General features: G+C 49.8%; 4 protein-coding genes across 6 annotated transcripts in view; all 4 read right to left on the reverse strand.

Moving 5' to 3' along the window:
• Positions 1–793: 793 nt before the first annotated feature.
• DIABLO (diablo IAP-binding mitochondrial protein) lies at positions 794–5,020 on the reverse strand. Of its 2 annotated transcripts, none has more exons than XM_064727012.1 (6): positions 4,947–5,020; positions 4,144–4,258; positions 3,800–3,931; positions 2,852–2,962; positions 2,654–2,750; positions 794–1,400 (listed from the first exon to the last, which is right to left on the reverse strand). In XM_064727012.1, exons 1-6 carry the CDS (start codon positions 4,991–4,993, stop codon positions 1,192–1,194), a joined length of 711 nt encoding a protein of 236 aa, XP_064583082.1. In that variant the 5' UTR covers positions 4,994–5,020; the 3' UTR covers positions 794–1,191. The 2 variants fall into 2 exon arrangements, with proteins under 2 accessions (XP_064583082.1, XP_064583083.1); XM_064727013.1 differs by having other exon boundaries at positions 3,800–3,928; positions 4,947–5,003.
• Positions 5,021–5,795: 775 nt separating this feature from the next.
• Positions 5,796–8,428, reverse strand: LOC135454626 (uncharacterized). 2 transcript variants are annotated; one of them, XM_064726926.1, is made up of 2 exons: positions 7,872–8,428; positions 5,796–6,773 (listed from the first exon to the last, which is right to left on the reverse strand). In XM_064726926.1, exon 2 carries the CDS (start codon positions 6,724–6,726, stop codon positions 6,592–6,594), a length of 135 nt encoding a protein of 44 aa, XP_064582996.1. In that variant the 5' UTR covers positions 6,727–6,773; positions 7,872–8,428; the 3' UTR covers positions 5,796–6,591. The 2 variants fall into 2 exon arrangements, with proteins under 2 accessions (XP_064582996.1, XP_064582997.1); XM_064726927.1 differs by having other exon boundaries at positions 5,796–6,805; positions 7,872–8,332.
• Positions 8,429–9,598: 1,170 nt separating this feature from the next.
• On the reverse strand, positions 9,599–18,069 carry VPS33A (VPS33A core subunit of CORVET and HOPS complexes). The gene is made up of 13 exons (XM_064726702.1): positions 17,922–18,069; positions 17,775–17,840; positions 17,568–17,695; positions 16,916–17,105; positions 16,038–16,154; positions 15,490–15,664; positions 14,636–14,829; positions 13,068–13,194; positions 12,836–12,903; positions 12,247–12,384; positions 11,741–11,878; positions 11,433–11,601; positions 9,599–11,036 (listed from the first exon to the last, which is right to left on the reverse strand). The coding sequence occupies exons 1-13, from the start codon at positions 18,021–18,023 to the stop codon at positions 10,843–10,845; spliced, it is 1,806 nt and encodes a 601-aa protein (XP_064582772.1). The 5' UTR covers positions 18,024–18,069; the 3' UTR covers positions 9,599–10,842.
• Positions 18,070–18,855: 786 nt separating this feature from the next.
• Positions 18,856–22,404, reverse strand: part of CLIP1 (CAP-Gly domain containing linker protein 1) — a 60,125-nt gene continuing 56,576 nt past the window's right edge. The window contains exons 24-28 of the mRNA XM_064726701.1: positions 21,900–22,017; positions 21,512–21,671; positions 21,353–21,408; positions 20,415–20,539; positions 18,856–19,786 (exon numbers count right to left, since the gene is read on the reverse strand). Of these exons, the coding sequence (XP_064582771.1) occupies positions 19,564–19,786; positions 20,415–20,539; positions 21,353–21,408; positions 21,512–21,671; positions 21,900–22,017 (682 nt within the window). The 3' untranslated portion in view covers positions 18,856–19,563. The remainder of the gene's footprint in view (positions 19,787–20,414; positions 20,540–21,352; positions 21,409–21,511; positions 21,672–21,899; positions 22,018–22,404) is intronic.

Consider the following 22,404-nt stretch of genomic DNA (forward strand, 5'->3'; position numbering starts at 1 on the left):
GGATACAGCAGCACCAGTGAGGAGCAAGGAAAAATGGTTTGTTAATTTTCTTTTTACTACCTAATCTATAAATGAACAGTGCTGTGCACCTGAGATTGCATTTGTTCCAAAGGCAGCCAAAAAGAGACACCTCTTATGCTGCAGGTAAGAAAATTCAGGCACAACTCAATTTAGTAACACCAACCTTGACACAGATACATCAAATGCTAATCTGTGGTGAAAAACCTTTGATTAATGTCTGTTTTCTTACACAGCCTGGCAGATGGGGATCCAATCATCAGTGATAAAGTTCAAGTGGATGCTGTTTTACAAAGCAAATTTCACACCAGCTGTCAGGTTAGGAAATGAAAGTGAAGGACACCCATGGTTTTGAAACCTGCAGTGAAACATTAAGCTTGCAAAGAAATAATTAAGATTATGTCCTGAAACTTGCATTGGGAAGCATTCAAATATGTAAAACTCTTTTGCTCAGTGCTTTGTAGAACAGTACACAGCAGCTGCCAAAACAATTCTGTTTATAACTACAATATATTGAAAATCAAACCTCCCCCTTGCTTCCTGGGGAACCTCCCCCAGAGGTGATTCTGGGTGAAATAAATTTGCTGTGCTGAACAAAACTGCACCAAGAGCCTGGGTGACTCCATGGGAAGTTCTCAGCTCCAGAGCAAATATTTCCCCTGACTGCAGCTCAGTGTAATTTGGTGCAGCTGCCAACTCAGAGGTTAAAAACTTTTAAATTCAAACAGAAAGCAAGGCCTAATTTCCTCCCCAAATGGACACACCCACAACGAGCTGCTTTTGCACAGTTTAATAGAGGCATCTCCTCACAGACATCATTTACCTGACAGGTTAAAAACAAGGATTTTTAAATACACTTCTCTGGCTGATCCCACAAACACACCAAGGGAGCAGCAGGACCCTCCAGCAGACACAATTACCACCAGGCCATCCCTGATAACAGTCTTCACATTTGCATAGATAAACATTTAAATAAATGAATTCAAAAGTATTACAAACAAGGTAAGTTACAAACAAAACCGAAGCCTTCCAAATACCTGATTTGCAAAGCAATCCTTTTTGGGGGGGAAAAAAAAATGGAATCACAGGCTTATTTCAGCAGTTTTACACTATCCCACACTTCAGAGCTTGGGACTGTTCCATGTGTGACTGACCCTGAGAGCTCAGTTCTGTTCAGTCCTCTCGAAGGTAAGGGTCATCATCTGAGTTCCCTAAAACACCCTGTGGCAATGAGGAGTCCTCTCCTCGGGCTTTGATGAGCTCATCTGTCTGAGCTTCAGCTAATTTGGTCTCTGCTTTCTGGGACAGCAGCCTCACCTCCTGCACCTGGGACTTCAGCACCTGGATGTGGCTGCGGGCTGTCACCGAGGCCTGGTCTGCACCTGCAGGGAAGGATTGGCACCCTGGGTCACAGGAGCACAGCCTGGGCAAGCCTTCAGCTGAGGAGATGGGTGGGATCATCATCTGCTTGCTGTGTGGTGAGGGCTCTTGGGCTGTATTAGTGCTCAATACTGTTCATTTTCCTCAAGCCTTTTGTCTGCTTTGAGGTGTCACTGCTCCCTTGAATTCTCCCATCCTGGTGGGACACAGCTGGGGTTGGACAGGAGGGATCACCTGGTGCCAGTGGGTTTGAGAGCTCAGCCCAGCCCAGTCCCTGTGTGCCAGAACCTTTCAGTCCTCATCCCATCCTGGCACCCACAGCAGTGGGAATACCTGTGGCACTGCTGAATTCCCACCGTCCTTCTCCCATGCTCCCACAGACTTCTGGTCTTCTCCACTTACAGAATGAGGGAATCTCTGTATATTCACTGCTTTCCCTCCCTTCTCCACTCCAGTAACTCTGCCCATTTACCACAAACCTGTCCATAACTCAGTCTCAGAGCTCTTAGGGAGGAAAAATCCAAATCTCTTCAGGGAGAAAAACCCCAAATTAATATCTTTTCCTTTTTTAATATAACTAAATCCAGCTGGAAAGTCCTCCTGTATTAATAGGCAGCCTTGGTTCTGTGGCTCCCAGGACTGTGTTTGAGCCTTGCATTTAAAAATAACTGAACTCTTCCCTCAGACATTTTTGGCCATGGTTAGTCTTGACCTAAACCACATGTGAAGTTTCCAGGCCTAGCACTCAGAACACACCTACAGACTCACAGCCAAAACCAGAATGTACGTGCTCAGCACCTCTAAAATGCAGGAACCAGCTGTCATCTGTGGTGTGTACACTGTGTGTCTGAACTGGGCTGAGAGAGGGACAAGGGGCAGAGGGACAAGGGGCAGAAGGAGAAGGGGCAGAGGGACAAGGGGCAGAAGGAGAAGGGGCAGAGGGACAAGGGGCAGAGGGACAAGGGGAAGAGGGACAAGGGGCAGAAGGAGAAGGGCAGAGGACAAGGGCAGAAGGAGAAGGAGCAGACGGACAAGGGGCAGAGGGAGAAGGGGCAGAAGGAGAAGGAGCAGAGGGACAAGGGCAGAAGGAGAAGGGCAGAGGACAAGGGCAGGGACAAGGGGCAGAGGGACAAGGGGCAGAAGGAGAAGGGGCAGAGGGACAAGGGGCAGAGGGACAAGGGGCAGAGGGACAAGGGGCAGAAGGAGAAGGGGCAGAGGGACAAGGGGCAGAGGGACAAGGGGCAGAGGCTCAGACCTGACTGATACGCAGCCTCTGCCGCCATCTCCGACAGCCGCAGCGCCGTCATCCAGCTGGACTCCAGCCTGAGGTACTCCTGCTGCTTGGTGGTCATCTGGGAGAAAGAATCAACAGGGTGTAACACACCTGAGAGCTCTCCTGAGCTGTGAGAGCAGGGCTGCAGAGGCAGATGGTGAGGGAGGTTGGTTTGCTCACATCCACTCTGGCTCCTATGACCACCTGCCAGACCGCATCCACCTCGTCCGAGTTCATTTTCCCAAGGAGATTTGAGTATTGCTTGTAGAGAGACACCAGGGTATAAATTGCCTGTCAAGGAATCATTTTGCACAGTTACCATGACAGCCTGCACAGCTCTGGTGTTGGCTCAGTGTTAATTAGCAAAATTACTCTCCATACTGTACTGACCAGGATGTAAACTGGAATGCAAATACTTTACTCAAATCAGCACTTAAATTAAAACTGTGTCTTCTTGTTTCAGACTTCAGTATGGCTCATGCCATTCTTCTGATGGAACTCAGTTCATGGCCTTAGAAAGGCTGAGAAGGGCAATAAAATGCCCAAGAACAGAAAGCTCAGTACACAGGTAATATAAATAATTGTTATGTGTTTCTTCACCCCAGTTCTGAGTTCCAGGGTCATTTTGCCTAAGTAAAAAAAGGGACTTCTTAAAAGAGCATGGAATGACAGGACAAGGGGAATGGATTCATGCTGACAGAGGGCAGGGTTGGATGGGATGTTAGGGAAAAATTCTTGGCTGTGAGGGTGGGGAGCCCCTGGCACAGGGTGCCCAGAGCAGCTGTGGCTGCCCCATCCCTGGAGTGTCCAAGGCCAGGCTGGATGGGGTTTGCAGCACCCTGGGACACTGAAAGGTGTCCCTGCTCATGGGACTGGATGAACTTTAAGGTTCCCCCAAACCATTCTAGGGCTGTCTAATTTTAACCCAAGAGCAACAGTTTAACAAAGCTAAAAGTACCTTCCACATTTGGTGTAGTACAGTGACCCCACAGCTCCCGAGGGACCTGACATCTTCAACCCCCCACTTCCTGGGTTAAATTAATTTTGCAAAAGCCCATTTTGAGCGTGGTTTAAGGGGTGCAGCCAGTGGCAGAGCAGCAGCAGTGGGGCTGCCAGGTGTGAGCTCACCTTGGTGTACTCGGTGAGCGCCTCGATCAGCGCGTACGTGGTCTGGGAGAGCAGCGTGGCCGTGCTGTCTGTCACCAGGGACACGGCTCTTCTGATCAGGGCATCGTTGCTGAGGGACCCCGAGCTCTGCTGCTGCAACACAAGACCCCCGTGTCACCCTGTGTGACCTCGTGTCACCCTGTGCCACCTCGCCATCACCCTCCCCACGGACACCACTCAAACACAGCGGCGAGGAAAAGCTGCGAGAGCCAAGCTCTCCTTGAGGATGCAATCCTGGGGGAGAACCAGGCCTGGCAGGTGGGTTTGGGGGTTAAACTGGTGCAAGGAGGGGGTGCTGGGGGTACCTCCACGACGGGGACAGCGCACAGGGCCACCCCCAGCCCCACGGCCCGGTGCCACTGCCCGCTCCTGCCCGCGAGGCCTCGCTGCCGGACGCTGGCCAGGACGGGGAGGCTGCGCCTGGAAAAGCAAGAGGCAAAGTTTAGCAGCAGGAACATCCCAGTGTGGTGTGGGAAATACAGGCAAAGTTCAGCAGCAGAAACATCCCAGTGTGGGGTGGGAAACAGGGACCAGCGAGGAGAAGAATACCCAGAAGCTGCTCGAGGGGAGCTTGTCTGTGCCAGGTTTCTGTGATGCAGCTGTGTGACATCGGATGAGTAAGTTTGTTTCAAATTTCGTATTGTTGTTTAATCATAAGTGTAAGAACAGGCAAGCACAGTAACTAGTGCAATATTAATACTTCTAGAGAGAAAATTTATGTTAGCTGGTATGGGCACACTGCTGTTAGTCAATAATATTGGAAAACCGGTTAAAAAACATGCTTAAAAGTGGCGTGTGGTACATGCAGGTGAGAAATGTGACAGGTTTGTTACAATCCAGCGACACTTGGGTCTCTGTGACCAGTTTTATTTACAACCCAAGCTGTGCAAATGCCCTGGGGTCAGGCTCTATCACGGAAATACTCGAGCGCAAAAACAGAAGCACAAAGCAATGAGAGGTTTTTTTGTTGTTCTACAGCAATTTAATGAAAACAACCGGTGGTGGATTTTCCTTCCTTTATGCCGTATACTCTTTATCCTAGCGCCTGCCGGTGGGGAGCGCGGTGCGGGCGGTCCCCCCGAGCCTCTCCCCCCGCCCGCCGCGGTACCTGAGCACGGAGCAGCAGCTCCGCAGCCACCGCCCGCCCGCCGCCATCTTGGCCCGCCCGCCCGCCGGCGCGCGGGAAATGACGTCACCCCGCGCGCCTGCAGGGGCGGGGTTGGGGGCGGGGCCGAGCGCGGCGCGTGCGCAGAGCGCCGGCGCGTGCCGAGGGCGCGCGGGGCCGTGAGGGCAGCGGCGGGAGCGTGAGGGGAGCGAGCGGGAAATGTCCCCGGGGGTGTCCCCAGGGGTGTCCCCGCGGCCCCTCCGCCGGCACGGCCCCACCCCCGACACCTCCTCTGTGTTTCGCCGGTATGCCCAGCATCAGAAATAGGGTCAGAAGCAGGCAACAATTTGCCCAGCTGCTGGGAAGGAGGAGGAGATTATGAAACGAGGTCTTGTCTAATTGTTACCAAATGTGGAATGTGTAAAAATTCTCTTTAGAACGGGCTGTTCTTTGGTGTTTGGTTTTGTAGCTTTCAAACCGGATAAGAATATTTAATCTGTGAGACAGAGCAGACAACAAGCTTTGAGTGATGTCCAGGTCATAGAAAACCAAATTACTTGGTGGTGGAATGGCCTTGGTAAAGTTTAGGGCTTGATGTGTTTTAGTGACATTAGATTTGGTAAAGGTGAACAAAGCTTGGGAAGAAGGATTTGGACAAAAGGAATGTGGAACTTATGGGCCATGAGGGCATTGAGCAGAAAATATTGAAATTGAGCAGATAAAGAAGAAATTGAAAAATCCAACTTTGTTTTTGTGTTGAAATGAGCTCCATTGGGTAAAAGGGAATTCCAGCAGGGACAGATCATGACCACCAACTCAGAGACAGCAGTGCTCCTCACAGCCCTGGTTTAATTCAACTTTATTGTTCTAAAGTACACAATGCTGCTTTGATTTTGGGTAGTTCCATGCTAGTGATAATCTCCACCTTCTCCGCCAAAGGTTTCCTGTGCAATTCCACACAAAATGGCCTTAACAAATTAAAGCTATTCTTTTTAGTTATAGCAGGAATTCCTGCTCTCTCTCCTGTTTTCAGACACTCAGTCAGTGCAGGTTACTTTACTGAGGCAGTGCTGTAGCACACATATTCAATCTAACTCTGTGCTTTAAACATTTGTTCTAAAGCCTGGCACACCTGAGAGCGCCAGGTAACAACTCTGTACCTCAGAAAACTGTAGGGAGAGGGGAACGTTGTGCTGAGCTGAAATGTCTTTTTCCAGAACTTCTAAAACAAATTACAAGTAATTTCTGTGTGTCTGCCTTCACACCCTTAATGAGGCAGAGCAGGACAAGGCAGGACTTGTTTGTTGAGATGTTGGAGTGGTGTTGCATCCCTGCCATCCCCTGTGCTGCGCTCGGCAGGGTGGGAATCTCAGGAGAAAACTGCTGGGAGGCTTTTGAATAGTTCAGAGTCCAGGAGACACAAAGAATCTGCGAGAGCCACAAGGATCTGTAAAGTGCATGCACAGGGATACCTTTTCTCTTTTAACCTTTATTGTTTTTACACAGGAAAATGAGAGTGCGGTGAGGCAGCGGGAGCACAGAGCTCCTGCAGGTTCGGCGCAGGGGGAAGGCGCCTCCATCCCGTGTGCAGAGCTGTGCCGTGGGTGCCTCTGGAAAAGCTGTGGGAGCAGGAGCAGGGGCAGAGCCCTCACTTGAGCACCAGGAAATAGGTGGTCCAGCCGGCCAGCAGCAGCGCCCCCAGCAGCACCGTGTAGCTGAACAGCACGAAGGCCAGCAGCTCCCGCAGCACCTTGAGGAAGTGGATGGCGAAGGAGTCCGGCATGGCTCTCCCAGATCCCTGGGGCTGGCTGCTCCCTGCTCCTGCCGCGCCTGGAGCAGACACACAAGGTGAGTTTCACACCCTGCCACGGGGAGAAATCCTGTGAGCGCCTGGAAGATTGTTAGTGACTGGTGTGGGCCTGTTCAAAACCCTGCTGAGGTGTTAAAGGGTTTGGGATCTGATCAAAGTGTGCAGATCAGGACTGGTGAGGAAGCAGGTGGAAATGCAGAGCCAGGCAGTGGGCACGGCCGTGGGGTGAGGCCGGGGGTGTTGCAGAGTCCAGCTGGCTCCTGGGACCTCTCCCCTGGGGCTGTGCCTCCAGGAAGGGCAGGAGCAGAGCGGCGCTGATGGTGCATTACCAACAGCCTGTTCTGATCAAAGTGGTCAATTCCTCCAAGGAAGCCACCATTAATATTTAATTCTATAATTGCATCTAATGGAGGTACTGGCACAAACCGAGCCTTTTGTTTAGGAATGACGAAAACTGAGGCTTAAATACAAGTTTGCACAGGCAAATATTTATATCTTGCGTTAAAAATAACGTTAATGGGAGACATGGGGTAAGATGCCTTAGAATTCATCTCCTAGCAGTATTGTATAGTCATATGTACGCGTTGCTTTGGAAGTGATTGCTCATTTGTTAGTTTAAATTAAATCTGAACTTTTCCCCTAAAGTCACTGGCTTCTTAGATTTGAAGCTGTGAAAACCCACCTAAAACATTCCATTATCTCTTCCATTTACGTGTTCTTTTAAATTTTGATTGCAACCGTGCCTGATCAACAGTATTGACGCTCTTGGTCAAGCACGAAAAGGGAGTTTAAAATCAGACTTAGGATAAAAACTAACCCACAAGGATTATTTATCTTCTGAACAGCCTAAAGCCAGATAAACTAAACTGAATTCCTGTCCTGCTGCCTGGAATGGTTTTTAAAGAGCTCTTGTCATAAGGAATTCACTTTTTGGTGTTGTTTAATGAGTTCAGCCATTCCATTCCAAGCTCAGGCACCTGTATACAGTACAGGAGTTACAGCGTTTTTAAACCAGCTGCTGTTTCTCTGTTGTTCAGAGCGTTACAGATTTCTCTCCATAGGCTGTGCGAGATTTCTGGTTATCTAGAAAGATGCTGATAAAGAAATAAACTGCTTACCCAGGCAGATGACGGGCTGTGCTTCAGCAAGTTGGTGTTTCTCCCTAGTTTGGTTCTGCAGCTGTCCCTTTGCAGGGTTTGTGCTGTAGGATGATCCAGGAGCAGCAGCACTCTGTGGCTGTGTGTGTGCAGCCCACAGCAGGACTGAGCTCTAGGTGTGGTCAGCACCGGTTATGATCCGACAGCGCCGTGGTGCTCGTGGTGCTCGGAGCAGCCAAACACTCCCCTTCCCCTGGGGGCTTTGCCAACAGCATTTCCAGAGTTCAATGCCAGGGCTTGGAGTCACCAAAATCTGCATTAGTTGAGATGTGGGGTTTGCCTCTAACAAAACCTTGTGTTATCTTGCACCTTTCATTCTGTTATCTCGAAGGCTGCAGTGCCTCTTGCTCTGTCCCCTGGGCACTCTGTGCTCTGGGAGCCACTGGGGGAGGAGGATCCTCACACACAGCTGGGGCTCATCCCCAGGGTGGGGCTGTGCACGCTGAGCCAGGAGCTTTTACCAAAGCTCTGAGGGCTGAGGGCAGCCTGATCCCTGCATGGTCCCCAGGTCACTGCTTAGTGTCACCCTTACCCTCCCTCCCAAGGAGTCATCCCAACCTTTTAGAGCTCAAATGATGCAGCTCCTTTGCAGTGAGGGGAGGAGGGAGCCAGGCTCTGTGTTTATTCTTAGCAAAACTGCTTCTGATAATGTATGAAAAGTGAAAGTGGAGGGGTTGGGGTAGAGGTTGGGTAATATTTTCTTTTTTTTTTTTTTAGTAATGTAGACAGCAGAGAAGGAAGATTATGTACTGCAAATCAAATCTCTTACCTACAAAGATATTATGATGTAGAAAATGGTCCCTTAATTTAATTAGGTTCTCTTGTTATCAAATTATTACCCACATGGTCAGCAGGGCCTTGGACAGAAGCAGAACATCATCAGCTGCTCAGGAAGCCTGTTAAATAGTAATTGCTCCTCCAGGGAATTGATCAGCGTCAGGATGGCTTTGATTTTCTTGTTGAATAGTTCCAGGAAGAGGCTTTGGCTTGGTGCAGGGGTTACACAGTTCTGGTGCAGGCTGCAAAAAGCCAGGCTGCAATGTTGGTGATGAATTCAGAGTTTACCAAGTGTCTGGTGTGAACTCTTAACCAAAAAAGTTTTGCCTGTAGTGTTACAGATTGCTGGCCAGGGAAAGGTGAGCCACTCTGTGTTTCCTTTATTCACCTGTGGTGTAGCTCAGAAACCAGCCTGCTCAGTATTTCCTTGGGATTAGATCAACTGTTAAATTTTAATTAAAAAAAAAAAAATCTGGAAATTGTGATACTAGAGAAACCCTTCAAGACCAACCCAAGGACACTCTGTTGCTCTGAGTCAACTTCTTGTTTTTCTCTGCAAGGTAACATCTAATTTTTGATCCAAACCTAATTCAGTTTTCCTTTTAAATACTCTGAAATTAGCTATTTTAAATGGAACTTGCAGAGCAAACAATCCATGTTTGCTCTTCTTACATCACTGAGGTTGCACCATGTTTTTGTTAAGTCTGTCTACAAGCTGCCTTCCCACCTGAAAGTCTCCTCTGACTGAAATTGTATTTTTCTTCAAAAGTTCAGAAATTCCACTTCTGATGTAGTATTACAGGTGGCAGAACAGAATTACACTTTATGTGAGCCTTCATTAAAAAACACCTGGGTGTCAGAAAAAGTTTCAACTTGAGTAATTCAGTTATCCTGGGACAGGCAGACAAGGATACAGCTACCACAGTGCAGGGTTTTATTTTATTTTTGTATTCTAGAGAGAGTGCAAACATTTCCAAAAAAAGATTAAATACATCTTGATTTTATTTCATTTAATAAGTCAGCTGGAGTTAAACAGATAGAGGGGCTCCATGGAGGGTCTGACTTGGCAGAAAATAAGACTTCTTAGAAAATAAAACAGACCAAAACCCACAGTAACAGCTGTGACAACCTGGAAAAACTGAGGGATTTATGGGACATATTATACATGAAAACCAAGGCAGAAATGTTTGCTAAGAGAGTGATTTAAGGTGAAGAGTGGGCTTTGTTTTAGCTGTGTTTAAGAGCGAACTGGAGTGTGGAACAGTCCCCAGTGGCTGTGAGCACACTGACAGTGCCCAGCCCAGCACAGGCAGCACCACAGACCCTGCTCTGCCTTCCCCTCAGCATTCAGGAGCTGGGCCCAGCCACCAAGCCCGTGGAAAATTCCATTGTACAAGTTTGAGCTCTACAACAGCTTGTGACAGCAAGTACCACAGTTTATAACCTGGACAGGGTGAAAAAAGTGTCTGTTCAAAACCCACTGTTTACTGGGTCCCTGCTCTTGCTATTTTTGGCCCCCACACAGGGACTGTTTGTGTGTCTTCAACCAGAAACTCAGCACACACTGATGTCATTCATGGTCTGGAGGAGCCTTCCAGAGGCAGGTGGGTGTACCAGGACAAAGGAGTCACCTCACAAGGGAAGGAAAAGGCTCGAGGATCACAGGTACAGCTGTGTACACATCTCTGACACAGCCAGTGCACCCATGGAATGGATCAGGCACCAGAGAGAGACAAACAGCCTGGGAATACTGGGATGAAGTCAGGAATAGAGAACATCCTGCCTCCTCAGCACCTTAGAGGGGTAAAAAGCAGAAATCACATCTCCCACCAAAGCTCAACTGAAAGAAAAAAAGCAGCAATTTGCTACAGAGAAGGACCAGGGCCCATTCCTGCTGCCCCAGCCCTTGGCTGCCAGGTCAGAACATGAGCAGGGATCTCTCTCTTCCCCACTGTTTATCATTAGTGCCTTCCAACCCTGCTTGTCTGTGTGGAAGTTCCACAGACAGCTGGAACACCAGTGCAGAAGGGACGAGGGTCACGCGCTGGTCCCAGCAGAGCTTCACTGCTGTGTTTCTCTGACAGAGCAGCTGTGCCAGCTGAGTGCCTGTGTCACACAGGGCCTCTCACAGTTACTGTCTCTCACCACACACACCCTAGAAAGGGGCAGGCTCCAGTTTCTCCATCAAGGATTTGATCCAGGTAGTGCCATTGATGAGTTTTGTAGTGGCAATGATGTACTCAGTGCCCCCATCCTCCATCTGCGACAGGAACCTCAGCGCGGCGATCTCTGCGTACGTGACCCCGCCCAGGAAGAACACCAGGGTCACTCTGTTCTCACCGTGCTGACCTGTGGGGTCACAAAAAAGGTCCAGGTTGGCTTGGTTTGAATTTACAACTGCCCTGAATCAAATGTCAGTCAAATTCAAGTGACCTGAATTAGAGGCTGGGACACAGAAATCCACAGTCTGCTCCCAGGATGTGTTTCTGTTTGAGTGTGATGCTGATGCTCTTTCACATAACATTACTTATTCAAATCACAGTGTAAGTTTAGGGTTTATTTTAGTACTCTGATGAGAAGTTAAACCATTTGTCACAGGAGGGTTAGGTAAGTCTAACACTGCTGTGGGACAGGGGAATGAGACAGACCTGACTCTGCCTGCCCTGATTTCAGTTTTCCTCACTCCCTGCTCAGACAGACAGACATATTTTCTTGTAAACCACAGGAAAGCAAACCCAAACTTACGCTTTTTCTGCAGGCCAGTGGGGAGCTGCTGCCTCTCCTCGAAGTGGGGCCCTGGCAGCATCTTCAGCACCTCCTCGATGCTGCGCCAGCCCGGCCGCGCCAGCAGCTGCGCCAGGCGCACGCTCAGCGGGGCGTAGCCGCTGTACACGTACGAGATGTCATTGGGGTTCTGGGGGACACACACAGGGAGGGGACAGCACGTCAGTGCTACCTCAAAGGAGTCAGAAACATTAAATAAAAAAGGAGACTTTCCTGCTGTATATAATTTTATACTTAGAGGTAATGTGTGCTGCTGAGGCGCCCATTACCTGCTCATTAACATCATCCATCCACAGGCGCAGCGTTTTCCTGATTGTTGGGTAGTTATTCCTGCCACTTGTCTGGGGTTTCAGGAGTCCAGCCTTCTCCAGGTTGTTTAAGGTCAATATATGTTCATAGCCATAAGTCTGGAATATGAAGAAATAACCTTTAATACCATGGCAATATCCCATGACCAGTGTTTAAAACAGGGAAAAAAAAAAGCAAAGATGTTTGTTTAAAACAGATGTTTGTTTAAAAAAAGCTTTTTGGTGAAGATCTCTATAGAGTATATCCAATTTAGAGTGTTGAAATAATATTAGTAAAAAGTGATATAAACCTCTGTATCTACATGTTGTAACACACAAAAGCACCTCCCAGGTATCTGCCCAAACAGAAACCCAGTGCTCCCTCTGTGCACATTATTAAGATGTCTCTGTCTAGAATTGAAGTGGAGAGCTGAAGATTTCATGTGGATTTTCTCAAGAATTTATTCCTTCAAATGTTTGAGCCTAACCTGGAGAATCTCTCTTTTGTAATGGTCCAGAACCTTCTGCTTCAGCCCACTATTGCACACGGATTGCAAGCAAACGAGCCTCAAGATCTTGATTAATGGATGTTTCTGAGCTATGCAGTCTTCAATATAATTGTTAACCTGTTAAATAAAATACATAAGTGATTATTTAAAGAATTGTTAAAGTCCCCATCAGACCTGGAAATAAAGAGCTGGTTTGCCTGGTTCTCCAAAACTGCAAGAAAGAGGAGCAGCTGCTCTCCAGGCAGCCCAGGACCATCTGGTTCCACCTGGGCTCTCCCTAGAGCAGTCCCTCACTCAGTAGCCAGACTTTGCACCTAAAAATTCCTATTAACCATCTTCTATGTTCCACTGATCCCTCAGAGCATGGGGTGCCCCTGGACAGGTCAGGCACCCCAGCTGTGTACAGGCAGTGAGAGGTAACTCAGATCCATTTCACTGGACATCATCTAAATCAGATGTTTCCTCTCTCAGAAAAAACCAAAATGAAACAAAAAAGCAGAAAAAAACAAATGGAAAAAAAAAAGTTTTTTGAAAATGTAAGAGTGGCTAATTGCCATTATCTGCTTACCTTGTCTGTATCTATTCCAGACATGAACTCTTGCTCCACTGTTAAGTTATCAAAGAAATCTTCAGATGCTTTGGGAAAAGAATGAAAATCAATACAAGAGCAACGGACAGCTTATGTTTCACAATTAATGTTTCAGCAGAGATGCACTGGATGGAGCAAAGCCAGTTTTTGCCAGGCTGAGTGATGTCCACCAGGTTACCTGCATCCTGTGGATTTCAATGGTTCTACTCACTGGTGATGTCTTTGATGAGCTCTGCGATGGAGGTGTGGTTGGCCAGCGAGCTCCTCGCCGCCTGCATGTGGGGCAGCTGCGACACAAACTGCTTAATCTCTCCAACAGTCTTGGCATGGTGCCTTTCCTGAGGAAATCCATCACTGGGGTTAGGCCTTGTTCATGTTAGTAACACCAAACAGGTCATTTTATCATGAGGAATTATTACTGCACTCCCTGCAGGGAGTTAGAGATACTAACACAATTTCCCTACCAGGGCAAACTCCCTTTCTCACACAGAGAGGAATTCCTTTGCTGGCTGACAGGGAGCTCCAGGCCAATGCTGTCAGAGCTGGGGAACGTCTCCCCTTGGAGCAGGAGTGAAAGGTGCTGAGGAATTGGGCTGCCAGGGTCTGCCATGCACTCTATTGGTGGCAACAACATGCCAGGGTTTGGGGCAGGATGTGCTGAAGCACCATGCAGAGTTCAGCCCCAGAGGCCTCCACTGCATTTGGGCCTCTTGCCTCTTGCTGCAACTTGGAATAAAAATAGAAAGAATTTGACTCGTGTGAGGGATTTAAATGGGCAAGTGCAGGCAGGAGAGTCATGATGGAGCCTGTGACTGAAGTCCTCTGCTGCCAATATGCTGCTGTTTCATTATCACCTATTACTGCTGACAATTTCTTAGAATTCTCTTTTTTTAACAAGCAGTATGAACAATCCATCTTTAGCACCTCCAGCACTAATAGTGCAGAAGCAGAGCTGCACTGGGGGATGAGGCTGAGCACTCAGTATTTCAGTTAAAATACCACTACCTCCTTTTAGATGTGGCAGAGGTTAAGATAAAAAAGCCCCACCAAGGAAATACAATCAAAGAGTGAACAAGTTCTCTTGAGAATCCCCTTGAGGTCAGAAAAATAAGATATGGGATCTCAGTTATGAATCATCAACAGGATGTTTTCAGCAAAACCACAAACACGCCCCACACAGCTCTCCAGATTTGTCTGTGACAAGCATGAATTTACAGTTCAAACCTCCTGCATGACAACTGTCTTTTGCACATTTCTGTTGGTTCTGATGCCAGCCATAATACTCTGAAAGTACATTCTGGTGTTTTAGTGCTTAAAGCTTTTTCTCTGCATCCTGAAGGGAAAAGCACCTTTCAATGAACAGGTACCAAGAGCTGCCAAGTGGAATTGATCAGCACACTAAAAATCACCTTTGGCTCCTTGCAGAGGGAGGCAGCACCTGACTCCTGCAGACTGAAGAGAACAATTCCTGTCAGGGGATCTGTGGGCTCACACAGCACAAGGCTGGATTAGGCAAGCTCTGAGCGCATGGAAATCCCCAGAACAGAGGTGTGGGGAGAAATGAGGAACCACATTACTACAGGCTTACTAAAAGGTGTTCTGATCTACTCAGAACAGTCCAATGGAGCTGACCTCACCCAGGGCAGGGGAACAGACTGGAACAGCTTCCTGATTTTTCTCTGGAGGGGGATTATTGTGGGGGCAGCTTGAGCTGCCAGTCCCAGCCCTGCTGAACTCAGACTGTGAATTATCTGATTCACTGTTGGACACAGGCCTCACCTCAAAGGCTGCTGAGATGATCTTGGCTTTCTTGCTCAGCACTGACCCCACAGCGTTGAAGTTCTTGTCTCGGATTTCAGCATAAAGCTCTTCTGCAGAGTTCAGCTGGAGCTTCTTGGGTTCTGTGGGGAGATCCTTGCCACCCTCACCCTGCTTCTTTGGGGCAAACTTCTCAGGAGGGAGTTTCACATAAGCTACCAAATGAAGGGAAATAACCCTTGTAAGGACTGAAACTACATCAGCAGAAGTTTAAATCAGCAGGCTGTGGAAATGTGTCCCCTGAGCTGGAAACAGCAATATTAACACTCAAACTACTCAGTGCCTGTGTGTTAATGAAGGAGAGTCTCCCTGCACTCAGCCAGGGACCTACACAAACATCAGAACATCAGAACCCGAGTGCCAGCTGCCCTGCTTTCAGAGAGGCTTGGGAGCAGCCCAGCAGCCAGCCCAGCCCAGCAGGAGGGATTACAGCCCATAAATGCCTCCCTGGAGTTTTCTTATCCCCTGAAGAGCAGGACAGCATTCTGAAAATGGCATTTCACAAACTGTCCCTGTCCCCTCAGTGTGGCAAGTGATCCAGGCAGGATGGATGCTGAAGGCACACATTAACATTCCCACTCACACACTCCCTGTTGTGTCACTGTGCCTGCAGCCAACAGCCAAAAGATGCCCTTGCAGTAACCATGGACTGTACTTGGCTCCCCTTCCCAGGCAAAAAGAGCCAGAGTGGAACAACCCCCACACTGATTTCAGCTGAGCTGCTCCCACATCACATTCAGTGAAGCACAAACCCAGCCAGCACGTGCAGCCTGGCCCAGGGCACGGCACAGCTGCCCCCTCCCCACAGGACTCACTGTTCTGGATGCCGTAGATCTCATCGATCAGCCCCTCGTACGTCAGCTGCGTGGCCAGCGGCGTCAGCAGGTCCACGTTGCGGTCCAGCAGCAGGAGGGTGTCAAAGACAGGAAATATGGAATTCTGGCTCCCAGGGAACTCCCGCTTCATCCTGATCATCATGTTGGCCACGTGCTGCAAGGAAGTCACACTGTCTGGTTAGGGTGGAGATGGATGTGACCTCTGGGCCCTGCAGGCACATGCTTGTGGAGGAAGGGGATGGCAGGAGGTACAGACTGGCTGATGGACAGGGCAGGACAACACTGAGAAAACAAAAGTCCTTCTCTGCTGCTCTCTGCAGCTCAGCAAAACAGTGATGGCCAAAGCTCTGCATTCACATCAAGCTGCTCCCTCACCACAAAGAATACCAATTAAACCACGGGTTAATCAGAGAGAAGCAAAAAGGAGGTGTGTGTGTCATGGCTGGATTAAAAAAACCCAGAGGCGCATTTAACCAAAGACTCCTTAAGGCAGTTCCAAAGAACAACATCCATTTGTTCAGCCTCACCCGAGCACAGTCGCCCTTCCCAAAAATCTGCGGGATGGTTCCGTAGAGAGCCTGCAGGGTCATCAGCCCCTTTGCTGCATGGTACAGACTGGTCTGGTCACTCTCCAGGTAACATTCCTAAAGAACAAGAGGGATTCTGATGGGAGATGTCAATCCAATGCAGACACCTCCACAGCACAGCAGGGTCCATGTGAACAGTTCAGAGGAGACATAGGCTGGGGACAAACTATGGCTGTTGGCATATATGGGCCTTATTACCTGTGCTGTCACTACATCAAATCTTTTGTTTTGATCACTAGACTCTAGTATTTTTGAACTCCAGACACAAATTCAGTTTGATGGAGTAAAAGAAAGTGACTGGAAGGACCCTGTCCTGCTAATTAGGCCAATCAGAGCACCCAACACCTCATTACAGCTGCAAGCCCTGCCATATAGGGATACACACAGGACAGAGAGGGCCAAGAAACTCCCAAACTGTCCTGTCCTTGGATGCAGGAAATGCAGCTGGGATGTGACAGCTGTTACTGCTCAGTGCAGTGAGAACCAGCACACGGCTCCCTGGCTGTGCAGGAACACAAACTGTGCTGTTTGTGACAACTGAGTGCTTTAGGCCTCAGGAATGCTCCATTTATGACAGTAACACTGGCAGCTGAAGCTGCAGGAACTGGGGTGCAGCTCAGTGTAGTGACTGCTCCTTCAGCATTTAGTGTGAAAACACGCATGGAAGTTGAGGCTTCAGGATCAAGCCAGGTTTGCTCTTCAAGGCCTTTCCTTGCTGTGCAGGTCACTCACAAACCCTCTGAGAGCTGCTGCACCAGCACCAACAGCCAGCACCAAACCACACTCTGCTTTCCCTCGAGGAGGAGGTGAGCGCGCACCTTGAAGGCGCTCTCGGACTCCATGGAGAGCAGGTCCCCGTCGAAGGGGATCAGGTCCAGGCTGTACTGCTCGCGGTGGATGAAGGAGCCCAGCACGCCCTGCTCCTTCAGCCACTGCTCGCACAGGAGGCTGCGGCGCGGCACGAACAGGATGTGGAAATCCCTCTGCGGAGAGCGGCCTCTGTCTTCCCTGCAGGAGCAGAGCACTCGGTCACTCGCTGCTCACGGAGCAGCACCGAGCACGGGAGGGGGCACTGGAGTCACACAAAACAGGAACGCTGCACTGAACATTGCTGACTCCTGATCTGTCAGTGTTCAACCCAGTGCAGCCACAGCTCTGACACCAGGGCAGGGCAACCTGGCTGTCCTGCAGCTCCCAAAAGGCCACAGCAATCCAAGCAAGGCTCATTCCAGCTAATCAGAAGGAGTGAACGTCCTCGCAGGGAGCAACGCACCCTCTGCATCCCAGCCAAGGTGAAGCCCCCCTGCCCAGGGTGTGTCACGCCCCCATTTAATCCGCAGAGTGGCAGTGCTGCGGTTTGGTGTGCGCACATCGCTGTCGTTCCCTGCACAGGTGTAACAAAGCACACGGTGATTGGGGCCACGCCTGTCCCCTCCTCACGGCCGCCCTGCGCTGCCCTGCCCGCGGTACCTGAGCACGTTGTCCGTGATGATGTCCATCAGCTCCAGCTTGGGCCTGACGAAGAAGATGATGTTCTTGACGTCGGCCGGGGGCAGCCGGCCCGGCTTGAGCGTGAACATCTTCTCCACCTCATGCTCCTGCGCGGAGGCACGGCCGTCAGCCGAGTGCGGGAGCGCCGGGGCCCGGCCGCCTGCCCCCGGCCCCCGCGGGGCTTACCTTGAGCAGCGAGTACTGCGCGATGAGCCCGAAGGGGCCGGTCAGGTACTCGTCCCACACGATGGCCTGCGGGAAGGGACGGCGGGATCAGAGCGGCCGCGCCACACAAGGAACCCACACGGGACCCCCCGGCCCCGCCGTGCCCACCTTGGAGCCCGCGCACTTGTCCAGGAACTCGCGCAGCTCGCGCCGCCCCGCCTCGCGCAGCGCCGTCAGGTTCACCCGGCCCGAGCTCAGGTGCGCCGCCATTGCCCCACCAGCCCTCGTGACCGCGGGGCGGGGCCGCGCAGCCGCACTGAGCGCGGGGCGGGGCCGCGAACGGCAGGGGCACGGCCGGAAACCGTCATTGTCATGTGTGTGTCATGTGTGTGACCATGTGTGATCGTGTGTGTGATCATGTATGTGTCGTGTGTGTGACCATGTGTGATCATGTGTGTGTGATCATGTGTGTGATCATGTGTGTGCCCTGTGTGTGGCCACTGGCACCGGGCTGCAGCCGGGACTGTGAGCGGCCGCACCAGGGAACGGCTTCCCCCCTGCGCTGGGCACTGCTGAGGCCGCACCTGGAGCCCCCTGTCCAGGACAGTGAGGGGCTGGAGCGGGTCCAGGGCAGGGAACGGAGCTGGGAAGGGCCTGGAGCCCCTGGAGAGGCTGAGGGAGCTGGAAGGGGGCTGAGCCTGGAGAAAGGGAGCTCAGAGGGCCCTTTGGCTCTGCACAGCCCCTGCCAGGAGGGTACAGCTGGGTTTCAGGCTGTACTCCAGGGAACAGGGACAGAGAATGGCCTAAAGCTGCACCAGAAGGGGTTCAGGTTGGACATCAGGAGGAATCTTAACTGCAAGGATGATTAAATATTGCCCAGGGAGGCAGTGGAGTCACTGTCCCTGGAGGTATTTAAGTAAGGACTGGATGTGGCACTCAGTAGTACCCTGGGCTTGTTGACACGGTGGTGTTGAGTCAGATTTGGTTTCAGAGGTCTCTTCCCAGTTGATAGATTCTGTGATTTACAGTGCAGCCCTTGGGCACATCTGTCCCCATACAAAAGCCCTCACACCCTGAATGGAAATGCAGAAAAGAAAACACCTTTTTTTTTTTTCCAAAATATAACTTTATTATATATATGCATATATACACACACACCACACTCACTATATAGAAGCTGAAAAAATGCAAAACAGGGATTGCCCACAAACTGTTCCAGGTGTGCACAGGTGTGCACAGCATACAGGTTTCCAAAACCCCCAGCAGCTCCTTACCTGCGTCACTTCCACGTTTCACACCAAACCACAACCCAGAGCTCACGGCACCGAGCGACATCGCAACCAAAGGAGTAAATGAAAATAAAGATGAAATATTTCCAAACTCAGTCCAGTGTCAAAAAAAAGCTTAAAAATCTAAATGTACAAATTCAGCCTTAAAATGGTTTAGTGCAAATATGAAAATTAACAGCATATTTTTAAGGTATTTAAATAAGCTTTAATATAACTCTAGTGCTTCATTCCTATACATGTTTTCCCACCAATAGATCCAACAGCACTGGGGCATTTCCTGTTAAGGGTGGGACAAACCCAGAACCTGGGAAGAAACAGCATAAAGTCACTTATTAAATCATTTATTCATCTTTCACTGACGTTTGTTAAAAAGGGACAGGGGCTATTTATTAGTGGAAGATCCAAATCTTTATGCTCGTAGGGACTCCGGAGCGGGCGGGCAGGGAGCGGGGTCTGTCCCTTGTCCTGACATTCAGCACAGGCGGCTGCTGGTGGTGCGAGGCCGGGGGCGCTGTCCCCCCTCAGAAGGTCTCGTCGTCGTTGCACTCGGCCGTCCAGTGGCCGAACACCTCGCAGGTGTCGCAGTAGGGCCGCTCCTCCCGCCGGCTGCCGTGGTGCGCCGAGTGCGGCGGCTCCTCCAGCGCCTGCGCCTGCGTCGGGCAGTCCTCGGTGTCGTGCAGGTCGAAGCAGCCGCAGATGTCGCAGAACAGACGCGGCTTCTTCTTGGACAGGCTCTCCTCCTCACTGCAAGGGCGGCACAGCACCAGTCAATGCCTCTGCCACACCGGAGCAAAGCCCGCGGCCCTGCAGTGAGCTCCTGCTCTCTGAGACTCAGGAAACGCCACAGAGCTCCTCCAAAAACAGGACCCAAACCCTTCTCCACCACCCTGCAGTGCCCCCTCCATCCCCTACACCCACATTTACTGAACAAGCCGCTGTTTGTGCAAATATTTGCACACAGACATTTAAAAGAAATACAGGTAAAAGAGTTTCTCTTTTCCCTTAAGAGAGCTGAAGTTTGAACATCAAATGGGTTTTAGTGTTATTTCTCAGGATTGGTTCTTCCCATCCTAACACAGCTACAGCCTTGTGGGAGCAAAGACTCTTCTGCACTTGGAAAGGGCCAGATTCAGCAAGTCATACAACAGACATGTGACATACATCAGTGCTTGGCACTGATAACTACAGAGCACCACCTGCACCCCAGTTACACCACAGTGCAAAGAGAACCCTGGATTCAACCACTGAACTCAGGGAAAGCTCTGTCTGTCCCTCCTGACAGCTGAGATCAGGCTGGAGCATCGTGCAGCTGCCAAGCAGCTCTACCAACAATTCCCAAGACAAGAGCCAAGGTTTCCTTTAGGATCTGTACCTGTCATAGTTGTTTATCTCCTCTTCATTGCCGTTGAGGGCTGCTTCACACATTCTCTGTATCTTCAAGTTCAATTCTTCGTTTCTCCTTTGCAGATCCACTATCACTGAGTTCAGGAAGTCGATCTAGGAGAGCCAAGGACAAGGACAGTGAGAGGGGCAGGGGATGGCACCTCCCCCATGTGACCGAGGAGCACTTGGGAAATTAACAGGGGAGGGAAGAAGTGGAACCAACCTCGCCCTGGGGGAAGGAAGGGTTGCCATCAGGTGAATCCAGGGAAGCAGAAAAGCAGAAAAAGATTGGTGGTTAATGTATATTCATGACACTTCTGGTGGCTACACAACTGGAAGGACATTTTTAATCACTGTGCCTGACACTTGTGATCTAACAAAGGCTTTAGCATGAGCAGAAGGTGATTCTATTCCAAACACATTTTCTAGGCATTTCTTGGCACAGGCCCCTGAGGTCACTGTGACTGTCCTACTCCAAATCCCATCTCCCCGTGCCAGCTGAGCACCTTCTCCATTGCTGCCAACCCTTGTTCTGAGTCCAGCTCTGCAGTCAGGAAAAGCTGCAGAGCTCAGAGGTACCCAGGAGCTCAGGGAGCCCATTTCTCCAAGATGGCAAACACCAGCTTCAGCGGGGCCACAGCTTTTCCTCATGCACATCCAAGAAACCTTTGGGAATGCCAAGGAGCAGTGAGTGCTCTGCTGGGCTGCAGGGCACAACTTGCCACCCTCATTTCCTGCTTGTTCCTCACATTCCCTTGTTTCTCTGTATCACTCATCACCTGAGTTAGTATTTCCTGTCAGTGACATTTCCCTTCAGAAGCTGAGGGGCTACAAGATAAATCTGCCCATTAAAACCCGGTAAGGACTGCCTTTGGAATCACCCCCTCTCCTACAGCCCCACTGCTGGTTCAGCATGCCCATGTGCACATCCAGTACCTGCTTCTCTCTTGCAATCTCCTCCTGAAGCAGAGTAACAGCATCACCTTTAAAGGAACAAACCAAAGAAGGGACAATGTGACCACGGCTCAGTCAGAAATAACGGCACAGGCCCTGAGGGCACAGACCCTGGGGTGGCTCTCGCTTTACCTGAGGGGCTCATTACAGTCAAAGGCTGCTCGTTGCTTTCCTTGAGTTTCTGCTCCAAGTTCTTCACCTTTTCCTCAAGTTTCAGTTTGTCAGACTCCAGTGACTTCACCACTGACTGCAGGGTTTTTGCAGAAGCGTTTTCTCCGCGGAGCACCGTGATCTGCAAGAGTTGTTTGGCCACACTTGGACCTTCCAGCACCAAGGCCAGGGCCCTTGAAGCAAGGGCTGAACAGCCACAAAACCACGGGCCAGGAGCCACCTGGCTCAGCACAGGCAGCTGAAGATGCTGAGGTTTAACTATGCCACGTGAAAGAAAAATGATCAGCCAGCACACAAAGCCTCTGGCTGCAACTTAACTGAAATTGGGAATCATCCATTCCTCATTTACCTCATGCCTGAGTTTTTCCAGTTCCTCATCTTTTTGTGTGATCAAGGCACTAGTGACATTGATGGATTTCTGTAAAGATGCTCTCTCTTCATCAATTTCTTTTTTTAAAGTAGATTCTCTAGAAGAAAACCAAGTAAAACCAGAAGTCATCTAATGAATGGGTAACTGTAGTGGCCTAAAGTAGTTTCATTTAATTTCAAGTATTAAACTACTGTAAGAAGTGGTTCTTAAAAAACAAATTACAATTTACTGCTTGACTAAAGTTTTATATATGTGCAAGCATTTCAGGTGTTACAACTGTGGAAACAAAGCAAAAACTTTACCTAGGTAGTACATGCCAGAATCTGCATAGCACCGTATCCATTTGAATTTAAAGGAGCAAGTTAACAGACTGGGGAGATACAGGATAAACAAACATGTTGCACAATCTTCCACAAAACCTAACTTGAGAGTTTTGTTACTTCTTGAAAATTACTAACAAGCAACAAAACAGGCATGCAAAGCT

This window comes from Zonotrichia leucophrys, chromosome 15, assembly GCF_028769735.1.
Source record: "Zonotrichia leucophrys gambelii isolate GWCS_2022_RI chromosome 15, RI_Zleu_2.0, whole genome shotgun sequence".
Lineage (NCBI taxonomy): Eukaryota > Metazoa > Chordata > Aves > Passeriformes > Passerellidae > Zonotrichia > Zonotrichia leucophrys.